The sequence below is a fragment of the Mastigoproctus giganteus genome, chromosome 6 (assembly GCF_048544385.1).
Source record: "Mastigoproctus giganteus isolate SK-2022 chromosome 6, ASM4854438v1, whole genome shotgun sequence".
Lineage (NCBI taxonomy): Eukaryota > Metazoa > Arthropoda > Arachnida > Uropygi > Thelyphonidae > Mastigoproctus > Mastigoproctus giganteus.
Window position 1 is genome coordinate 77931654 of NC_143580.1, and position 20294 is coordinate 77951947.

General features: G+C 37.2%; 1 protein-coding gene across 1 annotated transcript in view; it reads left to right on the forward strand.

Annotated features, from left to right (window-relative positions):
- Window positions 1-8870: 8870 nt before the first annotated feature.
- Window positions 8871-20294, forward strand: part of oys (lysophospholipid acyltransferase 6) — a 284099-nt gene continuing 272675 nt past the window's right edge. The window contains exon 1 of the mRNA XM_090376225.1: window positions 8871-8968. Coding sequence (XP_090232351.1) covers window positions 8885-8968 — 84 coding nt within the window. The 5' untranslated portion in view covers window positions 8871-8884. The remainder of the gene's footprint in view (window positions 8969-20294) is intronic.

A 20294-nucleotide genomic window follows, 5' to 3' on the forward strand; every position in this document is an offset into this window, starting at 1 on the left:
GGAGTTATCTTTAATATGGAGTTCATTACATGTTTGTACTTGAAAACAAAGGAAAACAGTAATAATACTGAATATTTTCATAAAAATTTTTTGAAAGGTTGTTAATGAGTTGGGGACCAGTATGAGAAAGCTGTCAAGGAAGGGACAGTTTTGTGATGCGTTAGGCGTGGAGGCAAGTTGAAGTTTCCACAGATTATGTGCTGTGTAGAAAGAATGAAAGTTACTGATGATCCAGTTTACGGCGTTTAAAATGGCTTCGTGAGTCGGAAACGGAGGAATATACATCGCAGTAATATCGATTAGACTGCTATTATATTTGCGGATTACTAACAATGTTGCATATTACATGGTCTCACTGGATCATTGCGAACATAAAACACGAAATGTGGCGTTTGAAAAGTATCGCAACACCACCGCATTTCCTGCCCTTCCTGGAAGCGAAAGATTGCCTAAAACCGACGGATGCAGCAATTGCCAATGATTCCTGTTCTTTATCTAGCCTTGTTTCAGTGAGACACAAAAGGTGGATTTTGCCTGGAGGAAGAATTTGCCCAAGACTTTCAAGATTCTGTACACTTTTCACGTTCTAGTACACTAAGATGACTGGTGTCATCCTGGGTATGTGAATGAGTATGTGGATGGTCTCATCGTTGGATTATGCACGTGCCGGATTGGATGTCGATTAGTGACTCTGACCAGAGTATTCTTTACAATTGGTAGAGCAGCTGGTAACGAGTGGAGCAGAGCAATCAATGAGAGGTTGCTGACTGTGTGAGTTTGGGGTCATCTGGCAATTGTCTTGTTGTGGATGGCAGTAGAGGAACCGAATCCACGAGGCGAAGGGCTTCATAGGATGAGCAGATTAATGTGCCCAAAGGTCAGAATTATGGTGCTGTTATAATATTGTAGTGTTCTTATCTTTCAAAATTCGAAAGAGTTTTGAAAGATCTGCTCTTCACCGAAAGCCGTGTCACTGCAGGAGATAGAGAGAGAGAACGTCTTTTATGGTGGAGAAATTTGGTCATAAGAGCTCTTTTATGATGTGTTCTTCAGATGGGGTCTGGATGTGCCAGTAACTATATTCCGTCTATCTGGAGTTTTGAGTTTCACTGGAACAATGTGAGGTCCAGTTGGTAAATTATTATACCTACCGTGATTCGATTATTGGGGCATAAGCTTAGAGGCAGCAATTTTCATGCCCAGTACCTGGCACTGATTTGATCTGCTAGGAAGAATCTTTGAAAAAACTCAAAATTAATTTTTTTTATCCTATTATCCATTACACTATCAGAATAAAGAATAAAAATTTAAACTTCCCCCATTTTCAACACTTTCTGGAGTTTTATCACCAAAAACTAATTGACATATTTTGTCCTACACCTGCTGCCCCGATTTTTGTGACACCTGCTTGGAGGGTTAAATGTAATTTTTTTTATTTCTTTCTATGAAAAAGTCAAGAATGTAAAATTATTATTTTTTAATGGTGCAATTGTTACACATGTAAGAATTTTAATGGAATTTTTTTCACGTGTTATTTTCTACGAAAAAAAAAAAAAAACTATCCGCAGAAAAAATATAAATGTAAAATATAAATAACGAAAACATGAAACCGTTATCCACTTTCAAGTTTCTGAAATTATTTAATAGATATCGCAATCCATTAGTAAAAGTCCAGACAGAAAAAAAAAAAAAAAAAAAAAAATCAAATACAGGAACTTCCCGACTTACGGGTAATTTTACGTAAGGGTTATGTTCCGCAGAACGCTACTTAGCTCGGATTTTGCGTAAGTCGGGGAATTTCCCCCATGCTTGTGCAGCACTCGCAACTGTGCTTGCTGAATTGATTGAATCAAAAAAGAAATGTTCGACGAACTTGTAAATAGAATTATTTATTGTATTTATTCAATTTTTTATCTCATGCACAGGAAAAATTACAAAAGCGTGCAATTTAAAAAAAATTTCAAAATTATAAAATTACAAAAAAAGAGAGGAGACAGGCATAACGTCAATAAGTTTTACCTCTCCAGCATCATTGCCAGAATCGAAGTCTTCAGCTAATAACTACGTCGCTGCAGAGGTTGAGGGCTGTGGCGATTTAGAAGGGGTCGGCCGCCCAACCTTACGAAAGAACATATTAATGGATGACTGGACGGTGTCTTTTTTCTTTTCATCATAGATTTCTTTATAGAAAGGAAGCATATTATTCACCCCTCTGTTAACTTTTAAGAATCGTTCGCTGTCAGGATCCATCTTCTCAAACCTCGCCATTGCCGATGCAATTTCAGGAAATGCCATTGTCATCTCTCAGGCGATGAAGCGTCTCGGCTGCTTATTTGGTTCATCTTGAGCTTCGTCAACATTTTCTGCTTTCACTATTGCTGCCTTTAAGTCTATATGTTATTCGTTAGATAATTCCTTGTCTTCCTCCTCCATTAACTCCTCGACGTCTTTGGCATCAACCTCCAACTGAAGTAGTTCTGCAACCTTTACAATCTTATCTGTAACCTCTTCATATGATTCGTCTTTTTCAAATCCTTCGTAGCCTTTTACGTGCCGTGGGCATATTTTCTTCCTTGCACCATTTAAACAACTTTTAGTAATTTCCGCCCAGGCCTTATTAATGTTTAAGATGGCGTGGTAAATATTGTAAGATTTCAAAAAGTCTCTCAACATAAAATTTTTCTCATCGTCTACTGCAGACAATGCCTGAGCAAATGTTGTTCGTAAATAGTATGGTTTTAAATTCGAAATAACGCCCTGATCCATAGGTTGTATGAGTGAAGTCGTGTTTGGCGGTAGAAATATGACTCTCTTGTTCGAATTGAAATCATCTAAATGCATACGATATCCAGGAGCATTATCTAATAGAAGCAAAATCGTGAAAGTAACTTCGTTGTCTTTACAATATTTTTCAACCTCGGGAATGAAGCAGCATTAAAACCAATCCTAAAAGAGAGTTATTGTTATCCATGCTGTCCAGTTCGATCGGAAATGCGCGGGTAGGGTGGCTTTATTGATGCCCTTAAATGCATGAGCATTTTCAGAATGGTACACAAGCAGTGGTTTTAATCTGTAATCTCCCGCTGCATTAGCCCCAAGGAAGAGCGCGGCCCTATCTTTTGACGCCTTGAAACCTGGCATTGTACTGTATTTTCCTCTTTGGCAATGTATGTTCGATCCGGCATTTTTTTTTCAAATACACAGCAGTCTCGTCACCTTTAAAAATTTGCTGCGTTGAATAGCCGCCTTTATCAATAATTTTTTTCCAACACATCACAAAATTTCTCTGCAGCTGCAGAATCGTCACTGCTTACTTTAACATTGTGGAAACCAGTGCGATGCTTGAACCTATTAAACCACTCGTTGCTTGCCACGAACTTGGGTTGGGATTCGCCGTACTTATCCTTAATATCTTTATAAATACTTGTTGCTTTTGCTTGAATGGTCATTAGATTCAGGGGCACTCACTTCTAAACTGATTTTCCATCTTCGACATAATACCTGAACGCTGTTTTGTGATCACTGTTGATCGTTTGACATGTTCGTTTATACCTGCACTGTTCTTTAAAATAGTATTCACTGTTGAAGCAGCACGGGTAGATGACAAAATTTGTCTTGCTTCGTACTTCTTAATCATTTTCATCTTTATTTCTAAATCAATTTTGTTTCGTTTCCTGGCACTGCCACCACTTGCACTTTTCGTTGGTCGCTTTCCCTTCATCATTGTAATACGTAAATAGGAATGATGAGAAGTTTCTGAAAATTTGTTTTTTATATGATTGAAGATTTCAGTGAGGGGGAACACATTTCATCATAATAGCTTAAAAACCCACACAATTGCAGTTATGGGTATTATCGCAAATACAATGAGATGGAGTTTATTCCAATTTTTTAATTAGATGCACGAATAGAAAAGTCAGTATAAAAACAGCTTCCTACTCTAGAGCAGTGGTAATTTGTATCTGATCGTTCCAGTATAAAGTGCAAATTGTTTTTATTGTTTTTCGGGCGTGACCTCCAGAAACTACTTTAGAAAAATATCACAAAGACGTTCCAATTTGTTTCTTATAACGGAACATATGATAATGATGAAAGGGTAGTGCAATTTCCATTATAAAAATGGCCTTTTTAGAGAGAAAAATAACTTAGTAATACAAATTTGTATAGGGAAAATTTGAACTTCCAAGGACTTGGAACGAATTACAAAAAAAAAAAAAAAAAAAAACCCTAGTGTTATTGGGTTCACATTACGAAATTTTCACGATACCCACATTTATTCATTCGGGATGCAGAATAAGTTACCACGAATTTTTTAAGTTTGCACCGGCCGGCAAAAACTTGCGTTAAGTCGAATTTCCGTAAGTCGAGTATTACTAAGTCTGGAAGTTCCTGTATAAATTTGAGGTCTAGGTGTCACCGTTTTTGTAACTACATATAACGTTAATAGTTACCGATTGCGTTATTCAAGAGGCTACGTCATGGCGCTGTTATAATAATCGGTTTTATATTATTTTGCATCCCCAATCAGAGTTACACAAGATCCGCTAATAATTGGAAAAGTGTAAGTGTTTTTTTTTTCACCATTTTGAGGAGAGGTAGCAACTATCATTTAATTGAAAGATCAAAAAGAGCACACTTATTCGTAATTATTATTATTTTTAATATTATCGTAGGTATAGCGTCGCTTAATTATCAGTGAGTGCTGATAATTAAGCTACGATCTATACCTACGATCTAGTTGTTACATCCCAACACATAAGGATCCTTATCATCAGGATATCATCAGTATTTTTAATATGGTAACAGCAGTAGTCACCCACATATGTAATGTGCTGTAGTTTCAGCATTATTAATTTTAAACGGTTTAAGAGTGATTAGCTCAACTGAAAAGTATTTATTTGGTTAAATGTACCATGTAAATTCTCCTTTTCTTTTTCATATTTATTATAACTTTTGATCTAATTATCTAAGTTGAAACTAATCGCAATTAAGAAAACTTAAGTTTTCAATTAAACAATTAAACAAATACAATTAAACCATTTGAAAACAGAACTTAGATAAATCCATAAACAACCAAGAAACCAAAGAATAAACTTATCCACTAATAGCGAAAACTGTCAACTCACTTAGTGGAAAGTGTAGGTAAAGATCTTTAGGTACATAAAAAGAAAAAATATTAATAAACAAATAAAATGTTCTTGGACAGCCTTGTTTACAAACATTACTGTATTTTGTTGTGCCACGCGAATTCAAAGAAACGATGATTTGTACTTGTTTACTGACCCCGCCCTGCTACCATCGTTCCGTCTTGCCAAATCTGAGCTTTTACTATTGTTATATTTTTCTTTTTTTTTCTTTCAATTTCAATTTAATCGAACGCTGCTCAAAATCAGCCATGGAATGATGTTCCGATGCTATTTCACATTCCTGAGAATGCATTATGTTAACGCCAATTATCTTAAATCAGAATGGCGGAGAAAGAACATAAGTTCGAAAAAGGTTGCGAACGACTGATATGAATTGTGTCGCTTTCAGAATTTAAAACCTTCTTTGTAACAGAGTTGACAGTTTTCATTCCAAATATATACACACAGAGTGGTCACGAATTATGACCATCCTATCTGTAATGGATTTTGTCGCATAACTTCAGTATAAAAACAGCTTCCTACTCTAGAGCAGTGGTAATTTGTATCTGATCGTGCAAGTCACAGTGACAAAGTAGCAGCTATGGGATGTAGGTAGTAAAGATATCATGGAGTTTCAAAAGTGCATGATTGTGGGTTGTAGTGCGTTGAGTGCTGCCATATCGGAAACGACACGTCTTGTTCACGGCCCACTGTAGTTAAGGTATAAGGTATGGTGTCGAATGGATTAAACCACCTAACGTCGACTGAACTGTAAAGTATTATGCAAGGTGGATGTTTGTAGTAAGCGTAAAGTGCAGCGCGTTGTACGGGCTCAACGGTTGGTCAACTGTGCGACAGTTCACATCGCAATACAATGTGGGGGAATGCAAGAACAATATCCCAAATGATGATGCGCCGCACACTCAGACGTGTGGGGTTCCAAAGCAGACGACCCGAGAGATACACCCTTTCCTCACCGCTGATATCGTCAGCGGCGAATACTGTAGTGTCACCAGCACGCTGGTTGGAAACGACTCCAAATACCTAGTGCAACACGCCTACGGATGCCTTCGTGTGTAGTGCAAGCAACACAAGTCCATGACCATCTTGCCTGGTGCCCACTATTCAGGAAAGTGGCGGTGGTTTACTTAACCCGATATGGGGCATGTTTTGGTCGCAAGAAATAGGACCCCTGTTGCGTATGGACCAACGTTTCGCTGCTGAGGTCTACCAACAGCTCTTAGGAGACTACCTGCACACAGCCATGTTGCATTTTTTTCCGGACAGAAACAGGATCTTCCAAGACGATAATGTTCTGCACCATCGAGCCCACACTGTGCACGAGTGGTTCGAGGAGTACAGTGAAGATATCACCCATCTTGATTGTCCTCCAAATTCGCATGACCTCAGTACAGTTGAACAACTGTGGGATTTTGGAATGGGAAGCAAGGCGTATGGACACGCTACCGTCATCTATTACGACACTGCAGATGGTTTTTTCAAGATTCCTACAGACATCTAGTGGAATCAATGCGAATAGTGGCTGTTATCCGTGTGAACGGTGGCTAAACACGGTATTAGATAGGTGGTCATAATTCAGTGATCACTCAGGTATATATTGTATATATATATATATATATATATATATATATTTTTTTTTTTTTCCCTTTCTTTTTTTTTTTCCTAATTTGTATGGTTGTTTGTTTGTTTGTCACTTGCTTTTATGTAATCATACACATGATTTAACAAATTCTATTTGCGCATTTTATTTCTTATGTATCACAATTGTTTTCTTTTTTTCCCCATTAAAAATTATTGATAAAATTTGATTTGTGTCCTTAACTTTTGGAGTACAGTATATTATTCATTAAAGGCTGAAATGCTGTAATGACACATATGTTCTAAGTGCAGATTGGCGTATAATTTTACACAAGTATCATTCAAAGTGGAAAGCTTCCTGGCAGCCCAGGAAAAAAAAAAAAAAAAAAAAAACAAGATGTGGTTAGAAAACGGATATGACTACCACTACGCTTGGCAAAAGTTTCGGGAGAGGAAGTAATTGTTCATTGAACTTTGAACACACATTCTTCTACATGTTTTTGATACAAATACGGATACTTTGCATCAAGACCATACTGGCGAAAATGAAAAATACTTTGAAAATAATTTGGAAAAAAAAAAAAAAAAGAATATATAAGATGTAAATTGTTATAAAAAACATAACGGAACGTACTTATACCAAATTTAACACTAACTTCCATCTGTCGTAGTGGAGGTCGATCAGATAAGTTCAAGGCAGAACTGGACATGCAATTTGGAGTGAATGGATGGGTATAATGGAAAGTTTTTTTTTTTTTTTTTGGTTGATGCTGTATAAGCTTGCTTTCTTGCATCATATGCCTCTGCTAATGCTAATTTAGTGAATAAAATGAATCTTATGTTTATCCAGGTGAGTGATTCAATCACTCACGTGGATAACGACTAATGAAATATTTTAGGGTTCACTTTGTTCACATCCATAAGACTGACATTTGCATCATTCCTTCTTTGTTTTTTTCACTCCTTTGCTGAGGTCGCGTCTCCTTTTAGTTATGACGGTTCTTTCATTTTCACTTGCAAATTCACCTTCTGTTATTTTTATGTGATCACGTTTAACTTTTTTTTTTTTTTTTTGTTAGTTGTTGGCGCATCAGATTCTGTGGCCATAATGCACTCACGTTTAACTACATAGGCGGCAGATTCTTTGTTGATCTCTAAAAGCGCTTCATTTTCACTATCACTGATATTCAAATAATCATCGTCATCATTTATTTTCAAGAATTTGAGAAGCGATCGGTTTAATTGATGTTTCTCATCAATTAAATCGATCCTCTTGCATGACGGCCCATTTTAAAATTACAGGTCAATTCAGAACGTTTTTCTAGTACTGTACTGTACTGTTCTACTGCGACGCAATGCAGCTAAATAACTGAAAATTTAAATTTTAATTTAAGTAAAGAAAGCAACAAGTGAAATAAAATCATAAACGAAACCAAAGGAGACCACGTGACATCTCACTTATGTATATGTAGAGCTTTGTTTATCTAAGCGATAACGTGTGTCTATTCATAGTACTGTACTGTCATGTAAATTGGTTGTCTCTAAGCAGTGACCCTCACAGCGTGCATTTGTTATAAAAGATTTCGAAATAATGTTTTTTAGTATATACAGTAATTCGTATTGAAGTATTATTTTGTTACTTAATTAAAAATATAGTAACATTGAATTTTTAATTAATGTACAATTTTACTGGATTTTTTAAGGTTTAAGGGTAATTGAATCCGGGCCAGAAAATTTTCAGCCGCATTCCCCTAGAGGTATGAAACCCCCGAGTAGTCACCAATTTCGCTCACAGCCTTCACCGCTGGTGATCACTGTATTGTGTAAAGTGTGTCATAACTTTAGTCACTTGCTGAAAAAAATTGAACAGGTTTAGAATGGTGATTTAGTACTCGAGAATTTTTATAATTTTTTTCCCAGCTGTTATTTATTATCTATCTTCGAGGAATGCTGTATTAATAACATTTGAACAACATAAGAATATAAAATATATTCCGTTAGATTATTTTCACTCATTCATGAGAAGTTCTTATGCCCTTGTGATCAGATTGCCGGCTGCCCCGTACTTTCGGTTCAACGTGTGAGACAACGAGGTCGGTTGGTTGACATTTCATCACGCCACCTTTACCATTCAGTGCATGTGCACTCATCATTTCATCATGGCGTCTGCTGGAAGAGGTTTTTATGCCGGTACTCGCGCGTTTGCGTGGCTTGCAGAACTCGTACGACTTCCAATTGACCAAGTAAGTATTTGAATCGATAGATATCAGTATATATCAGTGACATCTTTAAGTCCTTATCATTGTAGTCGTTTTATATTGATTGTTCAAAAAGTAAACTCATTCATCAGGTTGACTGGGTCCATGTGTTGATAATTGATCCATGCAGCAAAGCATGGTTGTGTAGCTCTCTTGACTGTATACCTATTTTAAATATGACAAATATTTATCAATGCGGTCATTGAAACTTCATTTCCAGAGATTTTTCAACTTACATAAAATGATAAAATTATAATTACATCAGCATTTACTCATGTATTTATATGTTTACTCATCATTGGCTAAAATCTCATTAATTGTATATTGTATATACTCCATAAGATTAATACTTAAAATTTGTTATTCTTAGTATCATATAGCTTATTAAATTTATTACCGAAAGATGCGTTTCTCTCAATTTATTGGATATAGCATGTATGAAAATGTTTTCCGAGTTTTAATTTTTGCTATTTCAGTGTCCAGCTGTACGTTGGTTATTTTAGGATTTCTAAAGCAGATCTCATAATTTAAAAAAAAAAAAAGGGAAAAGCTCTTTCATATCAGTTATCTCCTTAACTTTCCATAAGTACTAAAGGTAGGATTTTTTGGTCATTCTTAAGGCAACAAGAATTTCTGCAAAGAACATCTTGTTTTGCAGAAAACCTCCTTTAGAACACACAATGTTATTAGCAACGTTAATGCTTATTACAGTTTTTTATAATTCAGATTTGAAGAGTTAAAAAAATGTTTTGCTGAAATGTACCAGTTTGTTAGTAGCGCCAATGTAATATACCTTTAAAATTTGTTTTCATTAACTTTTAGATCAGTAGGCTTATTTAAACATAGCCATTTTCTATTTTTTCTTATGTTATATTATACAGTACCTGGCAGACACAATTTAATTGAATAGTTCTGGCTTCTTTATGTAAATATCTAACTCGAATACAGATTTCCAAACCTTTTCTTACGTATGCATGTGTGTGTGTGCTCTGCAGAGTACACGTGTGTGTCCTTCCTGAAGTGAGGCTTCCAGACCTGTATACAGTAGTTAAGATGCAGCCTAACCATGGCCTTCTACAAAGGGATAATCACCACCTTATCACCGCTAGCAAAGTTGCTGTATATCATTGACAAAATTCCATGAGCATGTCTGCACTGCTCAGAGAATTTCATATCTAACTGTACAATTATCACCAATATCCTTTTCATTTTCCAATACCCTGAGTGCAGTACTATGCAGTTAAGTTACTCAGGGATTACTGCTACCCACATGTAGTACCTTGCATTGTCAATGTTAAATTTCAACTGCCATTTTTTAGCCTATCAACCTAATTTTTCTAGATCTTGTTGCAAGTAGCATGCCGTCATTACTGTTGTTAACCATCCTACCAACCTTTGTATCATCTGGAAACTTAGCGGCACCTCCGTAGCCAGGTGGGCAGGAGCAGCAGTGCGTAGCACACACTTCTTGATTAGACCGGGGTTCGAGCCCATGACCACCAAATACGGAGGATGCAGAAAGGTCAGGGAATGACCACCGCATATCCCCGGAGCAATATGGCCTTAGTTGCTAATGCTCCTAAAATCCAAATAACAAACAAACAAACTGGAAACTTAGACATTAAGCCTGATATCAATATTGTTAATAAATGTTGAAATCAAAATAGGACCAGCACTGAATCATGGGGAACTACAGTAATAACATTAGTCCAGAAGAGTAGTGTCTATTGATAATCACTTTGTCTTCTTCCACTTAACCATCCCTTTATTCATTGCAGTAACTTGTCCTTAATGCCACATCGTTCCAGATTGTACAGCAACCTTTTATATGCAGCAGTATCAAAAGTGTCCATGAACAAGTATATGATATCAAAATAATTTTTTGATTCCAGTAGACTTGGAAAAATCAATGCTGATAATCAGATTAAGGTATTGCTTGATCACCACATCATAGTAATATATCACGCTGGTTAGACAAGACCACCCCTTTATCAAATCCATTCTGTGACTGCAGTATAATTGCATTTCTGTCCAGATGGTCCCACATTATTTCTTTAACCATTGACTCCATTATTTTCACTGGAACAGATGATAAGTTAACAGGTTTGTAATTACTCATGACCTTTTTATCCCATTTTATGAATTGGGGTTACATTTGCACATCTCAAGTCCACAGGGACCTCTCTTGAGTCCAAAGATGTTCTTCTAATTATGGCCAAGGGATTTGCTTACCTTCTTTGCTGCCTCCCTTAATAAAATTGGATAGATCTCATCCCTCCCAGGTGCCTTTTTTATTTTTAGCTTCAACAATTTCTTTCTTCTTGGTTATCACAAAATAATTTAGCTTCCTCTTACACTGTGATAAGCTTCTAGCAGCCCCTTCCCTAAAGAATTATTCATGTGTGAATGCAGATGCATTCACATTACCTATTCAGTTTGTCAGCAACCTCAGCTGGATCATAAACAGTTAGACTATCGACATTAGGTGGACCAATGTGATTTACCCCTTCCTTCTACTGTTAATATAAGCAAAGAAGTCTTTGCTGCTTTTCTTTGCTAGAAACATCTCGTAATCTGCCTTAGCTTGCCTAACTTCCTTTGTGACTTGATTACAGACTATTTTATATATACCATAGGTTCTGTTGCAGTGTTGCAGACTGGCCTCTTGTTTTTCAAGTGATCCCTACTTTTGCCACAGACAGGTGGGCTTTGTTCTGTTGTATGTAAAAATTTCAGTATGGAAAGGAGCAGAGGATACTTGGAGATATTAGAGGGGGAAAGGGTATAGTAAGATGAATAGGAAGGTGGAGGTATTCCAAGAGAAGAAAGAAGTGAAAAGAATGCAAATTATATGGAACAGGTGGTCCTTTCTTCTCCCTCAGTGTGAGAAAAGAGCCAGACCCAGTCAGCAGTTATTCCAACCCCAGATGACTGCAGGTTTGCAGGCAGTCTGAATGGATGGAGTATTCAGAGTGCATATGCCCATGTGGCACCACATAAGTGGTGAGCTTTTTATATGCCTCCTGAGGGAAGTCAGGGGGCAGTAGAAATCCTACCTCAGGATATGATGATAGCAGGAAGAACAGGTCTCCAAGGTCAGAGGAGGGTGTTCCATCAATATCCCACTCTGGAGCAGGAATCCCATCAGGGTCATCAATGGGTTTTTTAAAGGGGGATATGAGCAACAGAGGATCATTTAGGAAACTTGTCTAGGTAGAGGCTGTTCATTGAACTTCCTTGTACACTTGCTACAAGTTACTGTCCACAGATGGTGGAGTCAGTGGAAAGAAGTCAAGCTGTATCCTCACAGGTGAGGTTCTCCAGGACCACCTTGGCCTTCGTGAGGTTTAATGCTTTATACCTATGGGTCAGTCAGAGTTTTATTAGGTACTACTAGTAAAAGCATTTTGAGCAAAAGTGAGGAAGGCCTGGAGTTCTTGTAGTAATTAGTTCTGGTTCCTCACCTTGTTCTAGCTGACCCATAATCAATTTCAAAGGCATTTCTGAGATCTGTATAGTTGGACTATATGCACTGGTAGCACTGAACCATTAAAGTTGCCTAACTACGTGTACATATTCATTCCTAACTACTTCAGGAATGAATTTTCGGCAAGTGCAATCTGTGCCACCTGTGTAGTTATAATATAATGAACTCTTTAATTCTATTGATCTCTTGGTTCATTAGGACTGTTAAGTCCAATTAAACATTGTTGATCTTGGCAGCGTTTCCATAGCGTGTAGTTTAGGCCCTTAAGCTGAATTTCCAGATCCACTGGTATCTTTATGGTGTTTGCCTGCATGGGGGCAGTGAAGACTGTCTTGCAGGCCCTGCTGATTTGGAGTAGCATTTGCTATTGTGCCTGCATGAGTTTTTGCAGGGCCTTTTTAGTGAGTCTGTATACCAAGGCGTCAGCAGCCATAGGTGATGATGGCCAGAAAGATACATTTGTAGAGTAGGTTGAGGGTTCATTCCTTTTAACTCGTGATATTTTTGAAATGTGCCCTTTTGTCAAACATACCCAAGGAATTTCATGTGTTTGTATACCTTATGGCTTTATTGCAGTATCAGATGGACAGGGGTTGCGTCATTCTTCATGTTAGTAGCATCTGGAAATGTGAAACTTGGAGTTTGTCCATGGAGCACTATTATTCCATCCATTTATTTTATTACATTTTTCCTACTCAGACCTATTGGTTTTTAGTATTTTATGCAATTATTGACAAGTAACATTCAGAAAAAGATGGCTTTTGCTGATTATTATTTTGATCTATTGAATGGTGCTTGCCTGTGATAATATACCTTTTTTAATGTTTCCTATCCTATTATGATAATTAGCAATAATTTTAATAATAATATTTTAGTTATTATATATATATATATATATTTTTTTTTTTTTTTTAGGGGCTTCTCTTTCGGTTATTGCTCTGGGCATCTTATTAATTGGCATGTTTTCCATTTTTATTTCTAATGTGCGAACTTTATTCCTTTTTTTTAATATACAGTATATATAATTCTCCATTTTTTTTTCTTTATTTTTTTATATAGAAATATTGGAAAACAGGCCTTGAAATCGTTGACTATTCACGTAATTACCGCCGGAGCTCATGGCTTGAGGCACTGCACATAGTTAGCAGTAATAGTACCATTAATCACACTAGGGGAATGCACTTGGCACCCCCATTATGGAATGTACTATTTTGCAGTGCAGTGAGTGCTGGTGATCATACCTGTATGCAATTCTGTTCTACCGACACCAGACTTGTGATACAAGATCATGCTCAGTTGACTTTTGCTATTGTAACCAACAATACATATACTGGAGTACACCATTCACTGACTAAGCTGAAGAGGCACTTTGTCTCGAAAGCTAATGTGTATTTCAGCTCTTTTATCATATTGTATTTTAATGCTTTTATTTTATATTTTATCTCTGTTTTAGTATTTTATGTATATATTATTTATTTATTTCAATAAATTTATTTTAACTCAGTTCGTCGGTCATTGCTAGAAAATTGTATGATTATATAGTAGTAGTAGTAATGGCCACATGGTGCAAGAAAGCCTATGGCTTATGCTGCACCAGCCAAAAAAAATAAATAATAATAAAATAAAATAGCAAAAATACATAAAATAAATAAGAATAAAAACAAATTAATAATATTAGAAGAAAATTAAAAAAATAATAAAAATTAATAAGAGAAAAGGAAATGGACAACTTATGCATTCCCTCCTTTCTTAGGTAATTATCCAGCTGACCTTTGAATTTCCCCAGACTGTCAGCCTCTACCACCCATGTAGGTAACTTATTCCAGTAATTTATAACTTGCTGGCTAAAATAAAACTTTCTGCAATCCAGTGTAAACAACTTCCCCCATAACTTGAAATTATGGCCCCTAGTTCTAGAATCATTTATAACCGTGAAAATTTTGTCCTTATTCATTTTGCTTATGCCTCTCAGAGCTTAAACACCTCAATCAAGTCTCCTCTAAGGGGTGTAGTTTCCAAGCTTTGCAACCCACATATTCGAAGTCTTTACTCATATGGATGCTCTTTTGCCGATCTCACCAGGCGAGTTACCCATCTTTGGAATCTTTCAAGAAGAACAATGTCTTTCTTTAGGTGTGGTCTCCATACTTGAACACAGTATTCCAAGTGTGGTCTAACAATAGCCTTATATAATGGGATTATGACATCCTTATCTAATAATGTAATGGGATTATGACGTCCTTATCTCTACTAGTGATTGTTCGATACATCGTCAGTAGGATACCATGGGCCTTCCTTGCAACCAGTACACAATGCTCAGAGAACTTAAGTCTGATCAAATCGTAATACCAAAGTTCCTTTCCTCCACTACCAGCTTTAGTTCAACTCCAAGTGTATAAATTATTTTAGGGTTACTGTTCCCCAAGTGACTTTTACCTTTTTACCTTACTATTACCTTACACTTTGCTGGATGCCGACCAGGCTAGCCAGGTGGGTAAAGTGCCTGCCTGGCAACCCAAAGGTTGCAGGTTTGAATCCCGCTTCGGGCTTGGATCACAGTAAAAAAAAAATGCAAAAACTTTGGGAGGTGCATTATGGCCAACAACTAACAAAAAAAAAAAAACCTGCTGGATTAAAGCATAGCTGCTATTTTTCTGACCATCTCTGAAGTCTATATAGGTCATTCTGAAGCCCTGCTTGGTGACAATCATTAACTACTCTACCAATCTTCTCTTCATGTGCAAATTTAGACATCACACCCTCTATCCCTTCATCTATGTCATTTATGAAAATCAAAAACAATACTGGTCCTAATACTGTTCCTTGGGGAACCCGACTTCTTACGTAAACCCAATCTGAGGAATAACCATATATCACAACCCTCTGCCTCCTGCCCAGAAGCCACCCTGCTATCCATCTAAGGATTTTCCTAGTGATTCCAATGTTTCAACTTACGAAGTAACTGCTCATGTGGGACTGAGTCAAATGTTTTGCTGAAATCCAAATAAACAACGTAAAAATTATTCCTTAAGTCCAGCTCTTGAGTGACCCTGTCAAAATAGCTAACCAGATTAGTTAAACATAATTTTTCCTTTACAAAACCATGCTGAGCATCCTTCAGAATTCCACCCTTGATCATAATCTCCATGATTTTCTCTACTATTGAAGTTAGACTAACCGGCCGGTAATTTCCCACTTCACTCTTAGAACCACCCTTATGTATTGGAGATACGTTGGCACTTTTCCAATGCAACGGAATCATTCCTGAGTCAAGTGATGCTCTCATAATTAGCCTCAATGGTTCAAATGCACTCACTTGCCACCTCCTTTAAGATTATAGTGTAAATGCTATCAACCCCAGGAGCCTTACTGGCCTGTAGTCTCAAAAGTTTTTTTTCATTAAATAAACGTGTGAAATTTTAACATCATTAATTACATTTTTTTCAACTTCACTCCCAGAATTTCTCATTGACGTGAAGGGTTTTTCTTCTGTAAATATCAGTGCAAAGCAACTTGAATTCATCTGCAACTTCAGCTGGGGTATCTAATACTATTCCACATCCATTACATAAGGGTCTGATCTGGTTTGTCTTTCTCTTCTTTGCATTTATATATGTGGATAATTCCTTATCCCCCCTCTTTGCTCTCTTTGCCAGCAATTTCTCATAATCTGCCTTTGTCAGCCTAACCTTTTCTGTCGCACTATTACAGATCAATTTGTAGTTTTGTAGTTATAGGCTTCAGTACTTTTTATTGCTCATTAACTTTTCCATGCCGCCTTTTTCTGCTTAAGTAATCTGATAACTTCATTATTCATCCAACTTGGAATTTTCCTCATGGAGTATGGTATATAAGCATTCAAGGCTTCTGTGATTAATATTTTAAAGGTATACCATAATTCAGTTGTACAGGCAACCCCCCGTATAACACGGTACTTCTACAACATGGTTTCGCTCTAACATGATTGATAAATTGTGGCAATTCTCGCACAACACGTTACTTATATAACACGGTTTTGCTCTAACATGGTTATAGAATTTCGGTGAACCTCGCATAACAGGACATTTTTTGAGCTTTTGTGTGGGGGAAACCCCGCTATTATGTTGGATGTAATTTTTCAACATTTTCACTCTTTTTGAATCCCCGCTTTTGACTCACTAGTCAAAAATAAATTATTGAGAAATCTCTATTTTATTTTGTTGGAAAATCCCAGTGTTACGTTCTGTGCTGTTGAACTTGTGGAAAAATCTAGATTTAAAAGTTTTATTACTATTCGATAGCACACCAGGCTATCCAAGAGATTTAAGTAATCCAAACGTTGAAGTTATGTTCCTACCACTACAATTGTACCAGGTTAATACATCTTATTTCATTCAGCCATTAGATCAAGGCATTATACTCACCATTAAAACTTATTACATCAGAAAATCATTATAATGGATTTTGGAAAAAAAATTGATTCCGATCTATTGAAGTAATGGAAGCATGGAAACATTTCTGAATTGTGGACTGTATCAGAATCATAGCTTTATCGCTGAAAGAAATGAAGTGGTCAACTTTAAATGCGTGTAGAAAAATGTATGGCTAGAGTCAGTTCATTCAGGAATTATGGTCAAACTGACAGAAAACGGAATTGGTACGATAGTAGAACTTCCTACATTGGTAGGAGGGGAAGGTTTTGATGATATGACTACTGATGCCCTAGTGGGTAGCACAGTTGATATAATCGCCCTACACTGAGTGGAAAAGACCAGAGTTCGAATCCCTTTGATGCCGAGAGGAATTTTTATGGGTCTTTTTCAAAACGTGGCTGAGTTAGTTGAGTTCAGGTGAAGGTGGCATGGTTGTTTCTCCAGGAAACTCTGGGGGGGTGGTTTCATCCAGCAAAACTGAAAATTTACCTCAGGATACATGCAATTTATAGACAATATACACAGTAAAATGGCTTTAGTCGCCTATGAAAATTAAAAAAAAGAACGATTACTGAAGATGTTCAAGAATTACTGGTAGAAAAAGAGGCTGGCGGAGCAGAATTGGTGGATCGGAGGTAAAATCAGATCAATTCAGAGGATGATAGGGCAGATGAAAATTCTAAATTTCCAAATTTTACACTAAAAAGCATATGGGAAGGCATAAAATTAGCCCAGCAATTAGAATCTTATTTTTTGAATGCAGATTCTTGAATTGAACTAAAGTTCAAAAGGGAGCTTCCAAAATGCTTAGTTCCATACAATGAAATTCACAAAGATTTATCAAGGAAAAGGAAACAAACCCAGATTACTGATTTTTTTTTTTCAAGAGAGCAGAAGATACACGAAATCTAGAATGCTGTATTTTTGTTAGCTTTTGGAACACCCTATTTTTTACTTTTTCTTAGTCCCATATAACACGGTTTCGCACAACATGACATTTTTTAGGAACCTAGCTACCATGTTATTAGCATTAGCATTAGTAGAGGCATATGATGCAAGAAAGCAAGCTTATTCAGCATCAGCCAAAAAAAAAAAAAAAAAACACACCACTCCCATTTCACCCCTCCGTTCGTTCGAAATACCTGTCCAGTTAAGCCTTAAATTTGTTTAGGCTATCAAACTTCAACAACAACAAGTGACGGAAGTCGGTTCCACCAACCAACCACCCGCTGGCCAAAGGCAAATTTCCGCACATCTATCCGACATCCGTCCTTCCTCAATTTGAATTTATGCCCTCTGAGGTGATTATTTTGAGCAAGATGAAGAATCTCATTGGCATTGAGCATGCTCAAACCATTCAAAGCCTTATACACCTCTATCAGATCACCTCGCCGGTGCCTAGTCTCCAGACTCTGTAACTTGCAAAACTTAAGCCTTTCTTCGTAAGAGCAACCCTTTGTTTCATTCACTAATCTTGTTGCCCTTCTCTGTACCCGTTCCAGCAGCTCTACATCCTTCTTGAAATGAGGCCTCCAGACCTGTATACAGTACTCAAGATGTGGCCTAACCATTGCCTTATACAAGGGAATAATCACCTCCTTATCCCTGCTAGAAAAATTCCTGTATATCATTGACAAGACACCATGAGCTACTCTTGCAGCTCATCTGCACTGCTCAGAGAACTTCATATCTGCCTGCACAATTACCCCCAGGTCCTTTTCATTCTCCACCACTGTCAGTGTAGTACCGCAGAGTTGATATGTTGCTCCGGGGTTACTGTTTCCCATATGTAGTACTTTACATTTGTCAGTGTTAAACTTCATTTGCCACCTCTCAGCCCATCTGTTCAACCTTTCCAGATCCTGTTGCAGCAGCATAGCGTCAGTAGTGTCCTTAACAACCCTGCCAACCTTTTTATCATCTGCAAACTTGGACATTAAACTTGATATCCCATCATCAATATCATTCATAAACACCGAAAACAACAACGGACCCAACACTGAACCCTGAGGAACTCCACTAATAACATTAGTCCACATTGAGCAGTGTCCATTGATTACCACTCTCTGTCTTCTGCCACTCAACCATCCCCTTATCCATTGCAGCAATTTGCCTCCAATGCCACACTGCTCCAATTTGTGCAGCAGTCTTCCATGTGCAACAGTATCAAAAGCCTTTCTAAGATCCAAATATATAATATCAAAGTTATTCCCTGCATCCAGTTCTTTTGTGACTACATCATAGTATCCAATCAAATTGGTCAGGCAAGACCTGCCCTTAACAAAACCATGCTGCATCTGAGCTATAACTGAATTCTTGTCTAGGTGATCCTGCAGTGCTTCTTTAACCAGTGCCTCCATTAATTTACCTGGAACAGAAGTTAAACTAACAGGTCTATAATTACTTGTGTCAGCCTTTTATCCTCCTTTGTGAATTGGGGTTATATTTGCACATCTCCAGTCTATGGGTACCTCCCCTGAGTCCAAAGAAGCTCTCATAATTATGGCTAGGGGTTTGCTTACTTCCTTTTCTGCCTCCTTTAATATAACTGGATAGATCCCATCCACCCCAGGTGCCTTTTTTATGTTTATCCTCAACAATCTCTCCTCCACTTTCCTCTCAGTTATTACAAAATCATCCAGCTCACTGCCAATGTTTACTTTACCTACATTATTCTCCTTCCTGAATAACTCCTCATGCATGAATGTAGATGCAAAATACTCGTTTAGATTGTTAGCCACCTGAGCAGGATCCTCAACTGTTGAACCATCAATATCCAGTGGACCAATATGATTCATCCCTTTCCTTCTTGAGTTTAAATAGGTAAAGAACACTTTTCTGTTTTTCTTTGCATCCTTTGCTAAGGATTTTTCGTAGTCTCCCTTTGCCTGCCTAATCTCCTTTGTGACTTGGTTACAGACCAACTTATATCTATCATAGGCTTCCATGTCACCTATTAATTTGTATGTATCCCATGCATTTTTCTTCTCTGCCACATGTCTCATTAGTTCATCTGACAACCATTTAGGCCTAAACCTTGAACAATATTTCTTAGTTGGTATGTAAAGCCTGGTAGCCTCCAAGATTAGTTCCTTTAATGCTTCCCATTTTGAGTTTGCTGTTGGTAACATCGTCAGTTGGTCCCACTGTATAGAATTTAAATACTGTCTCAGACCATCATAGTCGCCTTTACGAAAACAAAAACCCTTCCCTTTACCTCTGATGGTAGTTACCTCCTTGAGTAAATCCCACTTCATCACACTGTGATCACTGCCGCCTAGTGGTTCATTTATCTGCAGATTCTTAATGCATGAAGAATCACTACTGATAATCAGATCAAGAGTATTGCTCCCTCTTGTTGCCTCACGAACATGCTGATGTAGAAAACAATCATCCAATAAATCCACAAAAG